Source organism: Struthio camelus, chromosome 4 (genome assembly GCF_040807025.1).
Source record: "Struthio camelus isolate bStrCam1 chromosome 4, bStrCam1.hap1, whole genome shotgun sequence".
Classification (NCBI taxonomy): Eukaryota; Metazoa; Chordata; class Aves; order Struthioniformes; family Struthionidae; genus Struthio; species Struthio camelus.
Genome location: NC_090945.1, coordinates 45,993,148 through 46,012,042, shown reverse-complemented (window position 1 = coordinate 46,012,042; position 18,895 = coordinate 45,993,148). Strand labels below are relative to the sequence as shown.

At 37.5% G+C, this 18,895-nt stretch overlaps 1 protein-coding gene across 10 annotated transcripts in view; it reads right to left on the bottom strand.

The window, feature by feature from the left end:
- Window positions 1–18,895, bottom strand: part of GALNTL6 (polypeptide N-acetylgalactosaminyltransferase like 6) — a 506,336-nt gene that overhangs the window by 289,609 nt on the left and 197,832 nt on the right. For all 10 annotated transcript variants that reach the window (XM_068942492.1, XM_068942494.1, XM_068942498.1 and 7 more), the window contains one exon: window positions 10,569–10,707. In XM_068942492.1, the coding sequence (XP_068798593.1) occupies window positions 10,569–10,707 (139 nt within the window). The remainder of the gene's footprint in view (window positions 1–10,568; window positions 10,708–18,895) is intronic.

Sequence of the window (18,895 nt, the reverse complement as noted above, 5' to 3'; positions counted from 1 at the left end):
GAACGATATGTATCATTCCCTAAAAATGCTTCTCTTTAAGCTTTCATTCTGGTGGAATGAAAAGTGAAACCAATTTGCCGGTATCACATAAATGCCTGGGGTTCAGGAAGATGAAATTCCACCATTTATATAGGTTGTCCTTTATTTAGCTCTACCACTGAAAACCCCCTCCTACTTCTCCCCCCAACCCCTCCCAATGTTATCTATTGCTCTACCTATGAGTTAAATTCATATATAAAGCTTCTTTGAATTCACAGAATGTCAGAAGCACTCTTGGAAAACAATCACAATCTTGGAAAACAATCACAATCTGATTGCCCCTGCTCTTGCTACCCCTAATTTTGAATGTTTGAATTAAATGCAGTTTCTCTGCAGTATCTGAGGTCCACTACTGTTAAGTAGTGGCTTTTGCAGTTGCCATGCTCACATTACATTTTCTGAGCACTTGGAAGCTTTTCCTGCCCTGAGGAACATGACTAAAGTTTACCAAAGGGCCTCCAAAAGCTGGTGGATAGGCTGAATGAAAAAAATTGTTGTTTACCAAACCCATCAATACCACAACTAGGGGGCGTTCAATGAAATTTTAAAAAATACTGTTGTTACACAACAGGTTATCTTCAGATGCAGGAGGCTGCAAGGAATGACAGGGCGGATAGTTTCTGTAAGAAACTAAACAAGAATATGCACAACAGGTCTTTATGTGGATACTAATAGATATAGGCAGGGAAATATCATCCGAAATCTAATTACTATGGACACTGAAAAAGCACAAAGGGAACAAACCAGAGGAAGTGCCAGGCTCACGCATCTCTCTCAGCATCTCCCAGAATAAAATAACAGCTAAACAGTCAGACCCAATAGCATATTTCTTATGTTGTAATAGGATAACACCAAAATATAGCCAGAAGATGTGGGAGGAAAAGGTACAGAAGTGTTGCAGACAAACCTTCTGGATCACAGCTGCCAGAGTTACCAGTAAGTCCTTATGCCTGCTATCTGCTCCTGTGGCCAGTGCAGCCTTTAGAAAATCAGTGCTTGATAAGGTTATTCATAATCTAACCAGGCAAAATAGAAAGGTGTTGCTTTTTCATTTGTAGCCTTGCTGTGCAGTTGCAGTCCTTATTACATGACGTGTAACATCTAATTCTGTTACCAGCAAGAGCATACTGCTGGCATTCGCTGTGTATTGTTAGTCCTGAAATTTCAAATGCTTAGAAGCGTGCAGTTTCATGAAAGTTCACATCAGCTACACATCTGACTGTACTAGTACTATGGCATGACAAAAATGCTTGGAAAGAAAACAAGAATGGCTATTAAGAATACCAATGCTTTTCATAAAGCTATTCAATTATCTTTTGCTCACATCAAATTAACAGCATGCAAACATCATCACGTTCACCTATGAAGTGCAAGGGTACGGATCCCCAGGACGTTCCATACTTCTCATCCACCTTAGTGAGGTCTCATCAGTGCTTTCTGAATGCAATATTGTATTTGAGAGTTAAAATTTCTGGCTTTAACCACAACCAGATGCTAATAGCCTGGTCTGCCCCATATGCAGAGAACTGGCTGAGGGATAAATATCCTTAAACATTCCTTTCCTCATTATATTTAGATTTCACAGTTACATTTATTGCAGCTTGCTATTTTCTCAGCAGTGTGGGAGGCATTACTGCAATCTAGGTAATACATAACGCATTGAAAGCCACAAAAACTATTTTTTTCCACTTCTATAAATAGTCTTATTTGTTCTAGCAAATTCTTTTCAGTAAATAAACCCAAAACTATGACAGTAACAAGAGGCATGGACTCTCCTCACTGGCCTATTAGAACACTGCAGCCTGTTTCTTCACCAAACAGGAAATCTATTTTCAGTAACATTTTAGCTGTTGTTGGCATAAAATGAAATCATTTCTAGGTGCTTTTTGTCTCACTTTATTTGTTACTATTAATACAGATCCTGCAGAGAAAGAACTGACGGCAGGCGTGACAGAGACAGAAGGTCACAAGTTTTCTTTTGAATATAGAATATTCCTGATCCCGTTTTTGAGGGGCTGCACTTCGAATGCAGATGCCCTGAAGCAATGTCAGCGAACAATCTGGTGAGGCTTGGAAATGAGGACATCGCCTATAATATTTTGGAATGTGCAACACTCCACCTTCACTACGTTACTCAGTAACCGCATAGAACTCAGAAGAGCAGGCAGAGTAATAACCTCCAGCTTTCTCACTGCTTCACTAAAAGGACAATTCGAGTTTAATCACTTGCTCTGCCCCTGGATGAAGTTAAGGTAATACTAGTATAACATGGGTATGAAGCAAGGCAACTCTAGAGAAACCTGAGCCAACACTTGCTGGAAGTACTGGAGATGGACTAGCTAGCTGGCTTTATGGCTTGCGATATCAGAGTCAGATAAAGTGCAGCAACAAGTTAAAAATAAGTTACACCAGCTAGCTAATAATTGTGCTAGGCCAAGTAAACAAGCACAGGGTGCTTCTTTAGCATCCCTTGGTATCAGTGACATCAGCCCTCTGAATAACGAGATGGTACTGGAGTTAACTGCCCTCTGACAAGGGTAGAGGCTACTTCCCTGCCTTTGAGCTAACATTCAGAGCTTTTCAGGGAGCTTTCCATCATTAGGCAAAGAGAAAGAATAGAAAACAACGAAGCTTCTCATCTGGAAGGAAAGAAGCTGCAAAAGGATAATTCTGAGGCTGGAGCACGGAAGCCAGCTAACAGCCTTGCCTTACTGCTTAGTTACTGAAGTCACTCACACAAGTGTTATGATTAAACTTACTTTTTTCAGACCCACATATAAAAGCTCTTTAAAGCGCAACCTCACCTCAGGGCAAAAAAGTTAATGAGTTCCTTCCCTTTAAAGGAGGAGGAAATCCTTTCAGATGCGGCAGGAGCTTCAACACCACAGAGAGGATTTCCAGCCATCACATCATTAAAGCAACATTTATCACCACATGTTTTACAAAAAGTAAAAGTCATTTTTTATTTCCATGCCCCAAGATTAAACCTATGCAGATGATACTAGAGCATCGTATGTTTAAGTAGAGCTGGCTGAACACACAGTTAAGTTGCTCCCAAATATTTTTTTAAATAAAGGTGAGCCAACTTTTATTTTGCAAAACATGTAACGACAAAGGGATGAAACTTATCATCAGATTTTTTTTCCATATAAAACCTGGAAGTATTGGGGAGGGGGCGATAAATAGTGAAACATATAACAGTGTAAACTTAAATAAACAGTGAAAATAAATGCTTATGTAGTACTGCTGGTGGCCATTTTTCAAAGTGGTGGGTTTTCCTCTCTCTCTTTCTTTTTAATTTTGCTAGTTTAGTAAAATGGTCCCCTGACTGGATGTTACCAGCTTCAATTAATTGACTTTACTGTACATGGCACACATCAAACTAAAAAAATCAGGAACAGCAAATATTTGGCAGCAAGATCAGCTACCGAGTATTCAAATTACTTTGTAGAAAAAGCATGACATATTGGTAGGCAGAACAGTTAAGAAAAGAAAGCCCAAGTTCATCAAGTGGATTATTCACTAATCACTCAGCCAGCTCTTAGCCTAGTTTATCTGAAACAAATACCCACTAAGAAAACCTAAAGTAATCTATTCTTTTCCTCTTTACCCTGTCACAGAATTTTATGGGGGGGAGGGGGGAATCCCCCCTCCCTTCTGCTCAACTAGAAATTAATCATTAAAACTATAAAACAAACACACACTTGCCATTTCATGAACTACAACACTTGAAACCACACTTCCAAAGACACACAGGAATGTCAACTTTGAATCAACAGCTCACAGAATAATCTGCCCTATATCTGTCATCTAATTGGGGGGTTTCCTGTTTACATCTTACTATCTTGTTTTGCCACTTTTTTTTTTTTTTTAAAACCAAACCCACCAGACATCAGCATTCACTTCAGCAAGGCCCTTTGTCCTTCTCACGTACAACATACACGCAGAATGGCATTTGTTCTCTATTATTGGATTGATCCTATGAAGTATTCAGCTTCAGTCCTCTCTCAGATAAATACCCTTCTGTAGAGTAAAAAAAGCACAGCATCAAGTTGCAGAACTTGAAGACTGGTCCTTCCTCGCTCTCTTAGCGATTCAGTAACTTCAGAAACCATGCTGGAAAGCCGATCCCTGAAGTTAGTGAATCTGATTATTTCACATAAATACTAGAAGTATTAGAGAGAAACAGTTTCACAGAAAACTGCATATACGGTCAGTACCCCTTCTTGATGGGGACTAGAAAACAAAAAGCAAAACCAAAAGGAATTATTTTCTCAGTCTAGGGAACATCTGACCAGTTCTTTAGCCCTTCTTCCTACTTATCTTCCAGGTTTAGGGAGTTAAAAGTCATAATTCTTGGACTCTCAATGTTTGCTTTAGGCTATCAAACTACTTGTACATCCATAGTTAGACACCTTCACCTACTAGGGCGGAGACTATGACAGAGAGCCAATGTGCACCATTTGGGCCAACACTATTTGGGGAAGAACGGCATCTGTAATTTTGCCCCCACGCCCCCCAGTAAAGCCATGCCTTCTTTTGACAGAGCACATCCTAGCAGAGAGCTCCCAAGAGTAACGCAAACCTTTACAAAGGCCAGTGGCATACTTATGTATGCCACTTTGTAAGTGGCAACATTTTCAATAACAAAAAAAATACGAAAAATTTTTTGTATTTTCGCTACTTTGGACAGAGTCATTGTATGCCAGCTTATTTAAACTCTGATCACAGTTATTTAAGTTTTTCAAGAAAGCAGAAAATAGCTAGTATACATATATACACACATTTTACTGTTCTTCATCTTGTGCTCCAGCTTTCTCCTCCCACTTACATTTTCCCCTTTTCTCAAGGATGCTTATTTCTTCTTCCTCTAATACCATTCTCCATCCATATGTTCGTCCCACAAAACTTTTCCTCCCTCCTTCCGTTATTCTACAAGAGATATAGTTTTTGATATAATAAAAAGACAGCCTATCAGCAGAGGTCAGAACGTTATGTCTTCTTCCTATAACTGTTTTTGTAAAATGGCAGCTATTTCCTACTGTTAGCTGTGAAAGAATACAGGTTTCGATTCCTCTTAAATTCACTACTACCTCCTACCTTCCAGTGAAGGCCTGCAAACAGCAAATATAGCAGCTATTTAGGATATCTATTAAAAACACAAGGGACAGCAACCCACACCACATTCTAATATTTTGGAAGAGAACTCTTTAGGCATTCTCTTAATTTCTACTACAGATAAGGACGGGAAGTTTCAGTTATGCAGAACAGGTAGAATGAAATCTGCCTTTCTGTCTTAAAATCTCATTTGTGTTTAGTACATAGAAGACTTCAGACTCTTCAGCTAAACACCTGTATTTCTTTGAATACAAAAACACATTTCTTCATAGCCCTGTGAAATACTTAACATTATGAAAAATGAATAGCTCAGACTTCTGAAAAGGAACACTGCTGGGAATCATAGTGAAGTACCACCACTTCATACAGCAAAAGCAAGACCAGCAGTCAACATTCAGAAACATTGACATCAGACCATATGCACTAAAAACAGTTGTCACAAAAATCGAGTTGAGCATCCTTAATGTACAAACATTAAGATTCTCAGTACAAGATGCTATATCTGTGGGAACCTAAAAAGGGATAGGATTTCTAGTAATAAAAGATTTGGGCATCTGTGCTAACAGATAACCTCAAAAATAAGCAAACCGTACATAGAAGGAGGCCTGTCCTGGAAATCAAGCTACACAGATAAACCAAAAAAAGGGAAGGTTTTGAATAACACTTGTATACTGTCAAAAATTAGCTCGAATCCTTTGATTTCTGGATGAATAGCTAAAAAAATTGAATGTTCTAGTTTACAAGGGATTAGGGATTTGAAATGGGAAATGCCACAAAATGTATATTAACAGTTCAGACTGGATGATTGCAATTGCTCTCCTGAGCCTTAGAAAAACCACATTTTGAACATTATTCAGTATGTGAATGAGATTCAGCTTTTGTTTATTTGAATAAAATTCGTATTAAATGGTAGAACATTTAAGAACATTGAGAAGTTAAGAATTAATGGTAACTGTTACATTAAATGCTTATAACCGAGTAAATAACATTTCTTCCTTCCGTATAGGAAACAAGGCTGGTGTTCCATGCTACTTCCTAGCTCTAGGAGGTTATTTGCTCTCCAAACTGGAGAAAATAGCCTTTGGTGGGAAAAGGAGAAAAAAGAACAAAAAAAACAAAACAAAAAAATCCCCACCCTCATTCTAATGGGTTCTAAAGTATTTTTAATATTTGCATAGAAGTTTTAACTTTTAGATAGTAATTCCATTGCCAACTCTAAATATTACCCACAAGTCAATGTTGCTTACAACTTTAGGTGATCATATCTCTTACTTTTTGCAAATTCAGTCCTGAAATTCCAATGAACTGAGATGATATTTCTGTTCCAGATTTTCATCTGGATAAAGAGAACTGTCCCATTTGCTTGCACTCTCAACAACGGCCCTAGAACTATTGTTCTAAACGCTATGGCAGGATAAAGACACTAATCATCTCCTGTAAGTCATCAGGCATTCTGAGGCAAGAGGAATATTTCTTATTAGAGATGCCTTTGCTAAATTGCTCCTTTAGCATCAAAGTCTAAAAAAATCTCCCTAATCTACTGCTGTAAACGAGGGTAGAAAATCGACACAACCTGTCAAATAAGTCTGCTGTGTTAGAATTTCAATTCAAAACCAAAGGCCATTTAGGAGAACCAACTGAAACCAGTCCTTATCTAAATACACTTTGCATTGACCTTATTTTTGCATGTCCAGTAAACTCTCTCTACTTAAAGCTGGGAGGAGGGAGTAGGGAGGCAGAAGGGTGAACAGTCTAATATAACTTGGAGGGAATATCCACTGCGAGAAGACTTTTGCATGAAACTGGTACAGAAGCAATACACCAAAGAGCACACACAAATGGAAAAATTTTCATCAAGAGTAGCTGTGGGAGACAAAAAAAACACTGGAGATATTAGATGGATGCAAGAGAAACATATTAAAGACACCAGGAAACTGCTTAGTCAGTCTTAAAATGGAAGTTAACTGCTTCATTCCTCTAGGGATTTTTACTGCACATTCTAGAGTCTCGAAAAGGAAAGTAGTACTAGTCTGATTACATCTTTCTAAAGAATTTTCAATATATTACACTTAAAGGAAAGTGGCAAAAATATTACAAAAAATTAGAAACCTGAGCTTCGCAGAACTCAAACATCAAAGCATTTGCTCGGTTTTCCTCTCCTTGCCTTCCCCCCCCCCCCCCCCACGCCCGCCATGTATTTTGCAAGTCCTGAGCCCAAATTCTAAGGAGACTAAGAAGGAGAACATTCATTGGATTAAAAAAGAATAAATTATGGTTATCTGCTATCTTTGCATACTTCCCAGAAAGCCAGCCACTTAGAGGTGATAGATAAATCCCATTGGTCCAAGACACAGGAATAAAATATTTTTGCTAGAGAAACGTAGGAGCTATTACAGCTCCTCTTTCAGCTTTGGTATCTTTTGACCTGAATTACAGGGTTCACCACTCAGTTCTTACTGAGTTTGAAGGTTTATTTTGTGAAGTTTCTCTACCAAAGGCAAGATAATTATTCTACTTGATTCTTTAACCCAAACGTTAGACAACGTTTTCAGGAAATTAGTCTTCAGCACCATAGCACACACAGGCTCCTATTCAAGTGACATACACTAAACGGAGGTAGAACAAAAGCAAAGTCTTCGTTTAAAAACAATAGTATCCTCACATACATGCTGAAGGGCAGCTATAATCTGTAGTTTTACAAAGTAAAAGTCCTCTGCTACTATTCAAAAGCTGACCAAACTAGATCTTGTCTGCAATATCTCACTTGAATTACCTACTCTAATTTTATCATTTAGTAATGGGAATATTCTTTTTCTGGCATAGAAATTAAGTAATTTTTCAACAACTTTCTTCGAAAATAACCTTATGATGCATGAGACACACGTGCGGAATATGAAGCAGAGAAGAGGACACATTCCTAAAGATGAAATGCAGTTAAAATTTCTGAGTCAGAACTACCCTAGATCACATTAAAGATACCGCAGCTGAGAGACGGGTTTATTTCTGACAACAGGTCAAAAAGTATTTTCAGACCCCTGTGCATCTTTAAAATTCAAGACATCAAGTATAAGGAGTTGTTTCAAAGTATAACCATTAGAAGTATAAAGCCTGATTTTTGTTACTTTAATCAGTACATTTCTTATTATGCAAATTAATTATACGGGAACATGTTTTACCTTTACATTAAGAATGTGAGCAGTCAGCTAACTGCTTGCACAAGAAAGTACTCCGTTTAACACAAGTAAGGCTAAAAGAACCTGACACAAATCAATTCACGCAGGACTTCAGTGAAACATCAGTCGTACAAGACTTCACTGAACATCAACAGCAATCTAGCTGAATCAGAACGTGAGAGCGATGCAGATACCCAAGGATTCTAGTTTTCCAAACAAGAGCTTAGGTGCAAGTCACTAAAGGTGGGGGCAGGAGGGGCAGGAGCTGCTGCAGTACTGATTTGTTCCCAATATGTCACTTAGACAACCGACTGTTTCTGGGGACGTGCAGGGAAACATCACGGATTCTGCAGACAACAACAAGCGAGAAACAAATTGCCAGATATACTGGCAAAAACACCAAGGGAAGATAGACACATCAGCTTCCTTTTGTATTTAGCGATTGTTTTTGGCGCTCTTACCAATAGAGAAGAATGCTTGATAAGCATATGTTAAATTCTGTGGTTGGCATAATAAATAACTGAACACATATTAGAACTCAAACTTCCTGGAAGCACTCTTGGCCAGTGTAAATTACTATAAATAGTTTCAGGCAATCTAGGTAAAACTTGGCCAATCAAAAGGCAAACCAAAAAGATATGGTTCAGGTGAAAAAAAATATATAGTTCTTTTGAATTAATCCTATGCAAAATAAGATATGTACTAAGATATGCAAATAAATATATAAACTATTTTCTCCAAAAAATGCAATATGGTATTTAGATCAAATAGGAAATAACTCCAACAAAAGAATTATTTTTTAAAAACCTTTTTGGATTAATTACTCCTCTGTGGAATTTTTTTTGAAAAACCTGATTATCCTAACACTTATATACTGTTCATTCCTTGAAAAGACCACCATTTCATAAGTCTCACATATGATGGAACAAAAAGGGTTAGTTTCCATGTTACTTCTCCTCCCCCCTCACCCCAATCAATAACTTTTATCAGGCTCTCAAGTTCTGTTCAGTTCCCTGAAGTCTTTTCAAGCAAATGGTTAATTCACGTGACAAAGTTATACAGGTGAAGGAATGAGTAGATTTATTATATGCTGCTTCAATTTAAGAAGGGGAATTGTGCTCCAAGGAAAATTCAAAGCTAGTTATGGAGACAATTAGTTTTGTCACTAACCTGAAGTGAATTCCCTTTTCTCCTTAGAGGTTCCCCCAAAAGCTTATTGCATGAGAGCAGCACAGGAAATGCTAGGAAGATTTTTATTTAAATTTACTTCCTCATGAGGCATATCAGTGATCTCATGCAAATAAATGGACTTAGGAGAAGGTTAAACACAGAGATTGTAAGCTTGCATTTTACCGCGAATACAGTATAATGAGAAAGTGGGGTCTGTAGGTCTCCACAAAAGAGGGAAAGACATCATATAGGAAGAGAAACAGAATCATCCCTCTCTTTAGAGCTCAGAAGATGAATAACAACCTTGAAAGCTGGAAGGCATACATGCCCTTTCTTGTTTCAGATAGAAAGGTTTACTCTTTGTATGACTGAGCCAAAAAATTACACAACATGAAAGGAAGTTTTACGCTTAATAAAAACCGCATGATCGTATTTAATTCACTGGTTATTTCCTGAGACAATCTTTCTTTGCCCCGTTTCCTTTAGAATACTACTACTGTTAAGGAACAGGACTTTCTTAGCAATTTATAGCGCATTCAACTATTTCTAATTTCTCTTCAGCACGTGCATCTCATGACCACTCTTTCTGTTTCATATAAACACTAAACTACCATTTGTTATCAGTTATTAGATTAGATTTACTGTTTCTGTAATAAAAATCAAGAAACACTTCAGAGATACCGGTCCAAAAGTTTAGCCAATGGCATTATGTAACTTGCCATTCTGCCTTTCGGTCTAAAGGTCTGCAGCTACTATCAAATGAGAGCCTGCGCGACACGTTAATCCCTGCCTAACAAATCTCCATCCAGAAGTGTAATGAAAATCCTTCTGTAATTAAAAAAGGCATTCTGTGGTCTTAAACTGGACTCTCATCTTATCAATAACACATGTTAAAAGACCAGCCAAGTGATTTAACAGTGGTGACAAATTTGTTTTTTCTCATTTAATGATACGGTCACTTCTCGTTGGCTGAGGGTTCCTGCTTGACTTTCTAGAAAAATAGGTTATTTAGAGATACACAAAAATAAACACTTGCAATGAAACATGTCCATGAGACAACTTACGTACTTTGGATGTCGGATATCTGGCAGGGAGCGCTCCAGTGCTATATTGTTGCTAACAAATATGTTGAAGCCATTTTCCCTGTAAGCAGAGTCATCATGGTCTTCCTCTGTAAGTGGGTATGGCTTTCCATGTTCACCTTTCCCTGTGAAACAAAACAATTCTTTGCCTCAAATTAACAGTATAGAACAGAAAACAGAGACAAAAATAACAAAGTCAGTCTCAAATTGACAGTATAGAATAGAAAACAGAGTCAAAAATGACAAAGTCAGTCTGAACTTGAATTGGTATACTGGATCTGCAATACCCTTAGGAAGTTTCTTGCATTGTTTTTAGCCAGGAATGCATGACAGAAAGAATAAGATCTGCTCAGATGTTCTTAGGATACATTATCACTTTAGAAAAGGGGCTGCAAAAATATCAGTAAAAGGAGCATAGTGCTTCTCTTGAAAGTCTTTCATGGGAGGGTGCATTCTTTCTCCAGTATGCAGGAGTGGCACAATGTGGTAGACTCCTTATCCCAGATTGAGGGGAGAACAAAACTTAATGCCATCTCTGCTTTGGGAACAACCAGAAAAAAGTTATTTTCTTTGGTCATATTTCCTCAGGTAAGACTTGGCAGGTAGGTAAAATTATCTCCTGCAAATAACGCAAAACAGCTTTTGATCGGTTTCAGATTCTTCATTATAAACTCCTTTTTCACAGTTGTGCCACTAACCTTTTTTTTTTCCATTTGTTTCTTTCAGAAATATAACAAAGGATACTTGTTTAAATAATAGAAGGATTAAAAAAAGAAAAACAAGATATTTTTATTTCAAAAGCCTCAAAGTCCTGTCAATATATGAATTCCTCTATTAGTTTTATGGAATTTTCAATTCCATACCCACAATTCTACAAGAAAATAAAGCTTTGATATGAAAGAGCTAGATTTACTAACAATACTGAGGTTACGTTTCTGGACTCTTAAATATAGCGACAACAATGACATTAAACTTCTCTTTAATAACTCTTCAAAAGCAATTTCAAGGAATACTAGGCTTGAACCCTAATCCCCTTGTACTTAGGCACACATCTCAACATTTCAGGATAAAGACTTCAACCATTAATTATGAGCAGTTTTTTGTATGCGCAGTACAGTGCTACTCTATTATTATATTGCTTTAAATAAATTACTATTAGGCATGGAAGGGGAGAACAAAAACACTGTCTGCTGTTGTTTGTGTTCTACCTCGTCAATAAGTCTACAGTGAAGTATCTCATCAGCAAAGCAGCGTTCCTATTGCTTCCAAGGCAAAAATAGGAAGCAGATTTAAAAAAAAAAAAAAAAAAACAGGCCACAGAAGTCCCTCTGAATTGACCCAACTCACCTAGCTTTCATTCTTTCCAGAGACACATCCAGCTCAAAGCCTTGTTATACATTAACATTTCAAACTGTAAATTAAGCTAAAAAGACCTTTTGTGTCAGAATCAAACTTTAGTAGCAAAATCACAAACTAAAGAATTAGTCTCAGCAATACCTCTTTTGGCTGATATAAGGGACCTGATTACTCAGTTACTCTGCATTTTAGCAGGCAGAGCACTCTCCAACATGCACTATTTCTGAAAGCAACTGCAGTGTTGAAGTTTAGGGCGCCCAGCTTTCCAGAACGAATCATAATGAAACCAAATGTTTTGCTCTGGGCTCCTTAAATACTCTCACGCTCCAGGGGCCTAGCCTGATGCACTTGGCACTTCTGACTGCTGATTTGGTTTCAGAAACCAGTCACTCCAGTTCCCTAAAGAAATCACCTGTTTTGTTCCCTGGCAAAGCACAGTCTTTTCATTCCAGCTTTCCAGTCCTGAGCTAGTTCTCATCATCAGTCACTTCACTTGCTTAATACCTACCTCCAGCAACTGTACCTCTATCTCTTCCAGTCAGGGAGCAGAGAACAAACGAGAACACTCCAAAGAAAGTCAAAGCATAAAAATCTCCACTTCTGCTCAATTATATTTCTCCTCCTTGTTCTTGCAGGAGATGAACTTTCGAGAGTTTCTAAGCCCTCTATGCCTACTCAAGTTCTCAAGAGGTTACACCTTCCTCTACAGCTACATGATCAACTTTTAAACTCTGTTCCTCTCAGTCTAGGACCAGTCATAAGAAAATGCCTCCTTTTACGTAAGCTCTTTTAGAAAAAGACAACTTCCCACCTAGATCTAACAAGTAACAACAGCCACCTGATCCCCAGCTAATCAGGAGCAGCTGCAAGAGGGAAGGAGGAAGAAAGCTGGGAGAGAAATTCAGTGGTACTCACAAAAGCCCACAAGCCTCTGTTAATGTTCTAAGTAGGTCACGTTGCGCACATAAATACAGTCAAAACATAGACTATGCAATTTAAGATGCTGTAGTCACTCAGCTTTAGAAGCTTTATCAGATAAAACATTCATTTTTAAGCCAAAATTTTGTACATATAATTACAACTTTGTTTTAATTCTTAATGAAAATATTTAATGCTACTTACATGGGAATAAATTATTTGTATTATGAAATATTATTTACTTACACTATTCCATTACTAACAAGTATCCTGTCATTTTGTTTTAAAATATGCCTGAAATGCATTGACCAGATTCTAAAGCTAACATAATATGAAATCTGATTCTCCGATTCTATATGAATCTTTATGAATTTTGTACTAAATATGGAGAGGAACTAAAATCATAAAAGATAATGCAGCTAATGATTCAGAGTACTATTCAAAATACAAAACTGCATTCACTATAAGCTAATAAACTCAGCCCCCAAGACCTTACAGAAGTTTCAGCCCCTCTCTTTCAGCACATCTTCTAGCCAAGTAGACCAAAAGTAACCACCTTAATTTGCTTATAATAAGAGATTTATCCAGGTAGTTACTAGTATAATGGAAATTACAGAATAAATGACCTGTATGGTAAGTCAGGCTATTGCTCATACAAGCTTTTTATGATAATAATTCTCTGTATATTCCTGCCTTTCACCCTGTTTCAGAAAAGGGCTTTTTTGTTGTTTTTACTGAAGGAGTCTATTATTCTGTTCAGGAGATGAATATTTTTCAGAGTACATCACTTTCTTCATGTTCTCCCCTACTAAAAAAAGTTGAAGACAAGTACAGAATAAACACTTCAGAGTAGAATAAACACTTGCAGAGTTAGAATCCACTCTTCCTTATTAATATGGAACACTATTACTGTACATAACCCAAAAGAATGATTTGGATATCACTGTTTTTTCCTAGAGCAACTCAGGAACAGGCAGAACTTTCTCGTATCAATGCCCAGAAGTGTTTGACAAATTGCAATATGTAAATTGCTTTTGCACATATACAGTAACTTGGTTCATGAGGTGCGCTAGAAGTTATGAAGCTCATCTCCTGGCAGTGTAGTAAAATACACGCTTACAACTTTAACATATGCTTGTGGGCTTCTAAGAATCCACTAGGTCTTTCTCCCCTGTTGCTTGCTTACTCTCTCGCCCTGTAGCTGCTCCTGATTAGCTAGGGATGAGGTCCTCACCTGTCAGATCCAGCTGGAAAGGAGTTGGCTGACTTCTCTACAAGAGCTCCAGTAAAAACAGGCATTTTTTTGTGAGCAGCCTCAGAGGGAGAGAAGTAGAGAGCTTAGAAACTGAGTATTAAGAAAGTGAAGTACAGCTTTTTGAGAATCTGTAGGCCTGAAGGGTTCTTTTTGTACAGAAAATTGCCATGTTTGAGTCTCCTCAGCTTTATAAATTATCACGAGCACATTAAGTCTCTCCTCCTATCACTGACTTGCCTTCCTAGATTATTAACGAAAATTGCCTTCAGTGCACACTGCTTTGAAGCTGGAATATTCAAAAGTCTTCCTGCAGCCCCAGAGTGACAAATAGAAACTCCCCAACAGATCTCTCTGCAAGAGCAACACGCTGCTGAAAAAGAGCACAAAGAGGTTTACTGGCCCTATACCAACTACAAAAGGCTTACTTTAACCCTGTTAGCAGAGAGGTATAAGCCCTTCTATGCTGGTTGGTCTGTCTGGAGGCAAAACTACCGTTTGCATTGTGGGCAACTGACAGGGTAAAAAAAGCCTGACGGGGACTTTTTGCCTGGGTGGGTTTAAAAGCAGGGATTGACCCAAATGCAACAGGTAAGACCAACCCAGCACTAAGACTTGATACTAACTTTCTCTGAAGCTGTTTTACAACTGTGACATAAATAACCCCAGAAACTAAGGGCAGTCAGAACTTTTCATTCGGTTATATGGAATCTGATATTTTAGGGCAGGGTGGCGGAGGAGCGGAGAATGCCCCCGGAACAGAACAACATATATATTCAAACCGCTCCTCCCCCAACCTCATCAGAATGCTCCATTGCGTGGGATATAAAATAAAATAAAATAAAATAAAATAAAATCCCTCTAACAGCACCATTTAATTCATACAGTGCTGTTTAACCTTTGTGACCATAGAGTTATTACACTTACATTTTGATTTTTAACTCAGTACCCTTTGTAAGCAACATTTTGAAAATGCTATTTTTTCCCCCCCTTAAAATGCTAGTTTTGGAATTGACATCTCTGCCGTAGCTAGTATTATGTTATTTCAAGCACTTTAAGATACCATCTCAAAGTGTTTCTCAACAGGCTTTAAGATTAAAAAAAAATGGCAAAGACAGACATATTACAGAAAATCAGAGAAAGTACTGGTTTGACCAGAATATCAAGCACTTTACAAGGCTTTTTTAGCCCCATTCAAGGGCGTTACTGTCCTCTAGGAAACCATACATATGCTAAAGGATTTAACTCTTATGCATGATAGCTTGTGATACCGATAGATGAGGAACACCTGAATTAAAGCATCTTCTGCTTACAATGACTACAGATACAGCAGGAGGAGAACAGGCATTCTTGTTCAGCAGTGACATGAAAGGAAGAGGATTAGGGTGAGACAAGGGAAAAAAGATTCTGTACACTCAGGACAAATACATAACAGCAGAAAAACAGTTCTGGATCAGCCAGGTTGGTACAGTTGCCAGGTATGACAATTATAAAGAGAATAGGGCTAGTGTTGGCAGAATATATCAGCTGTAAATCAAATTGAATATGCAATAGAAGAGTTCTGTGCTACTTCTGCACGTAATGGATAGGGGACTCTGCTTGATAAAATTATAAAGAACAAAAAACACATTACTACAGCTTTTTCCCTCTCCCTCCCTGGACATAATTTATATTTCAAACCTGGTAGAAAACGTTGGCTTTAACAGAAGCTAAGCAATTGCTTGACTTCTCTACGCCTAGGGTAGTGGAAACTAAATGGCTAACGAACATAACGCAGTCACTTTCTATAGGGAAGAACTGTGTACAACTCCGACGACTTTACCGTTTATACTGACTGTTGTCAGTTGTTCACTCAGGTAAGACTTCACAGTCACACCAAGCCAAGGCTATACTCTGTGAAAATATTTCAGCACACTACTTAATTTAAGCATGACCTAACATAATGGTAATAGGGAATAGGAATTCTCCATGTGCTAAATGCTTTACTAAATAAAGTGGTTTTATTTTACCCTATTTTACTCTTACTTACAGAGTATCCTACTATTTAGGATGAGATAATTCTTCCATTTTTAAAAATCTGTCTAGCATTGCATGTGTTCAGTACTCCCAAAAGATTTTATTCAGAGTCTAGTACAATGCTGTTTACACACATCACACAAACTCAGGATCCCATTTTGTCCTACGAAAGTTGTTCTCATGGGGAGAACAACTCAGTAATTTTATACTAAAGCAGTATTTCAATATAAAGCTGAAGTCCTGTGGGGGACAGTGATTGTATTTCTTAGCAAGTGTAGACCAAGGAACACAAATCCAAAATGAATGCAGCCACATACAAGATTTCAAGTAACTTCCCCTAGGCCCTCAAAAGTAGGGAGTAAAAAGGGAAATAAAGATCATAGGTCGAATAAAGACACCCTCTGAATTAGACATAATCCTCCAACTTCTTAACAGATAAAGTTCTACACAGTCGTCTTTTATGCTCCCTGATATAGAAATCAGTGTGCGACTGGCCTAGGGAAATCGGAGTGCAAAAACTGTTTTCAAAGCAATCTTTGTGTTCAAAGTATATTTTCTGAACTTCCCTAATGCATCTTCTTTATTTTGACTTTAAAAAGGAATCTGCATTAAAAAAAAGTGAACATTCCATTTAAGTATGCACTTCAACAGTACAGCTGTACACAAGTTTGCCATTTTGTGCTATGGAGATGTATTTCATATTATTTTGATTAATGAGTATAACAGATTGTCCGTTATCAGTTCAGACTGCCACCATATTCTTCCTTTTTGAAAAGCAGAGTCCTATTTGAGGGCTAACAAAATAACTTTCTTCCTTAATTCAAAGGCTTTTCTATATTATTCATTCTCACCATCTTCAGGGGCAGGGGAACATCTGCTAATAGAGTGGTTAGATTAGTTTGAATAGAGAAGTGATTTGATAAATGCACAAAGTAGGATTTTTTTTATTGACAATAAATGTCTCAGCTTCTCCTACAGTATCTCCACTTAGTGGTGTTCTCATCCTGTTCACAAATTAAGTCTCAGGCTGTTAGGGCAAATACCTACTAGCCTTGTTCAGTTCACATGGCCTTCTGTCTCCAAATCATACTTGTTCCTTGTTAGCTTCCCCTTGAAAACCAAGCTCTGTTCTGTCCTTTCCACTTTTTTAATCCCTGCATTTGAGTCCATTGTATCTGGTTATTATGTCAGTGACATGGAAATCTATGCAATGTGAGGCTTACAAAGATATATTAATCATGTACAATCACTGTACCAGGGTGAGAATATTAATGAATAAACCATAATACAATAAGTGTAAGGGTAAAACGTTTTGGTTTGGTTTGGTTTGGTTTTTTTTGACCTCTGCCTTCAACTGGTTTTAGTTAAAAATAAGAAGATCATACAGTAAATAGGGCACATGGAATTACTACAAAAATTCTGAAAGGAACATGACATTTTTTACTGTTGCCTTAAGTAGACAGTAGATTTCATAACTGTCTCAGACATGAGGGACCTGGCAAATTTATAATGCTATACACAAACATAAAAATTAAATAAATTACATAGCACTGTTAACTGAAATTATTTATAATTAATCTGAGTAAAACATATCCAGTGAAAATAAACATTACTATCTGGGATATAAGAATGAAGGAAATAATTTGGGCTATCATAAGGCAAGTAAGATCTCATCAGTGAGATACATTTGGATTACCCTCTGTACTTAAATTGTGCCACACATACAACAATAGGGGATACACTACTGCTGACAGCTGTGTTCTAAAGAGAAAGCTAAATAAGTCTAAGACAGAATGGAGGAAGCAAGCTGAAAACCATGAAAGGATAACCTACACAGAATGTCTGTAGCTACAAATGTGATTGTTGTTGCCTTTTAAAATGATGTGATGGCACAACCTACATCATGCCTGCGTAATTTGAAATTGAGGAGCCCTATATGATTAACTACAGAATGAATTTTTGTACTGTCACAGAGTCAAAGAACGCTGAGAATACTCAATAATGTGAATTCAACGAGGTTTTGTTTTCTTCTTTACTGATGGTAAAGGGATCAGCTCTCCCTGGAGTATCCCTACCCAACAGAGTTCTAATCCTGCCTGGGGACAGGAGTTTGCAACAGTAGAATATTGTGAAAAACAATCAGGAAAAAGCTGAATGAGAGTAAATGATTATTCTTTGCGCCTTCCTGACCAATTTAGGGGCACTGGACATTCATTGTACAGCATGGAAGGGGACATATAAAATCTACTATTTTCTAAGCATAACTTCTACATACTAGACAGCATATCTTGAATGAGGATGTTCAAAAATCTCAATTCAGGTAATCTATTTCTTCAGGATCCTAATTCAAAGTGTTCTCAATGGGTAATTCCATACCAAAGCCTGACTCACTTTAGAGCCTAACTTGATGTTTTAGACTTGAAGAAAAGTTTGTGTGCAGTGTGACTTTTTCCAACTGTATCAATCAGTCAAGTGAGAGATTATTTCAAATCAGAGAATTAAGGCAATGAGAGACCTCAGATTTTACAAAACTGCTACAGTAACTTCTTCAAAAAGAACTATGCTTCCACAATAGCATCTTTCCACTACGTGTCACATAATCAGTTCTGTTCAGAAGCTGGGACTAACAGATTTGTCTCTACAGAAGGTAAACTAAAGAATGAGTATTCTAACTAGCTAAAGGATATTCTCCAGGAAAAGAGACTGAATGGACTGTATAACACAAAGAGTGAATTGCCTGAATATTGCTGACATGGAACTTGGGAAAAATA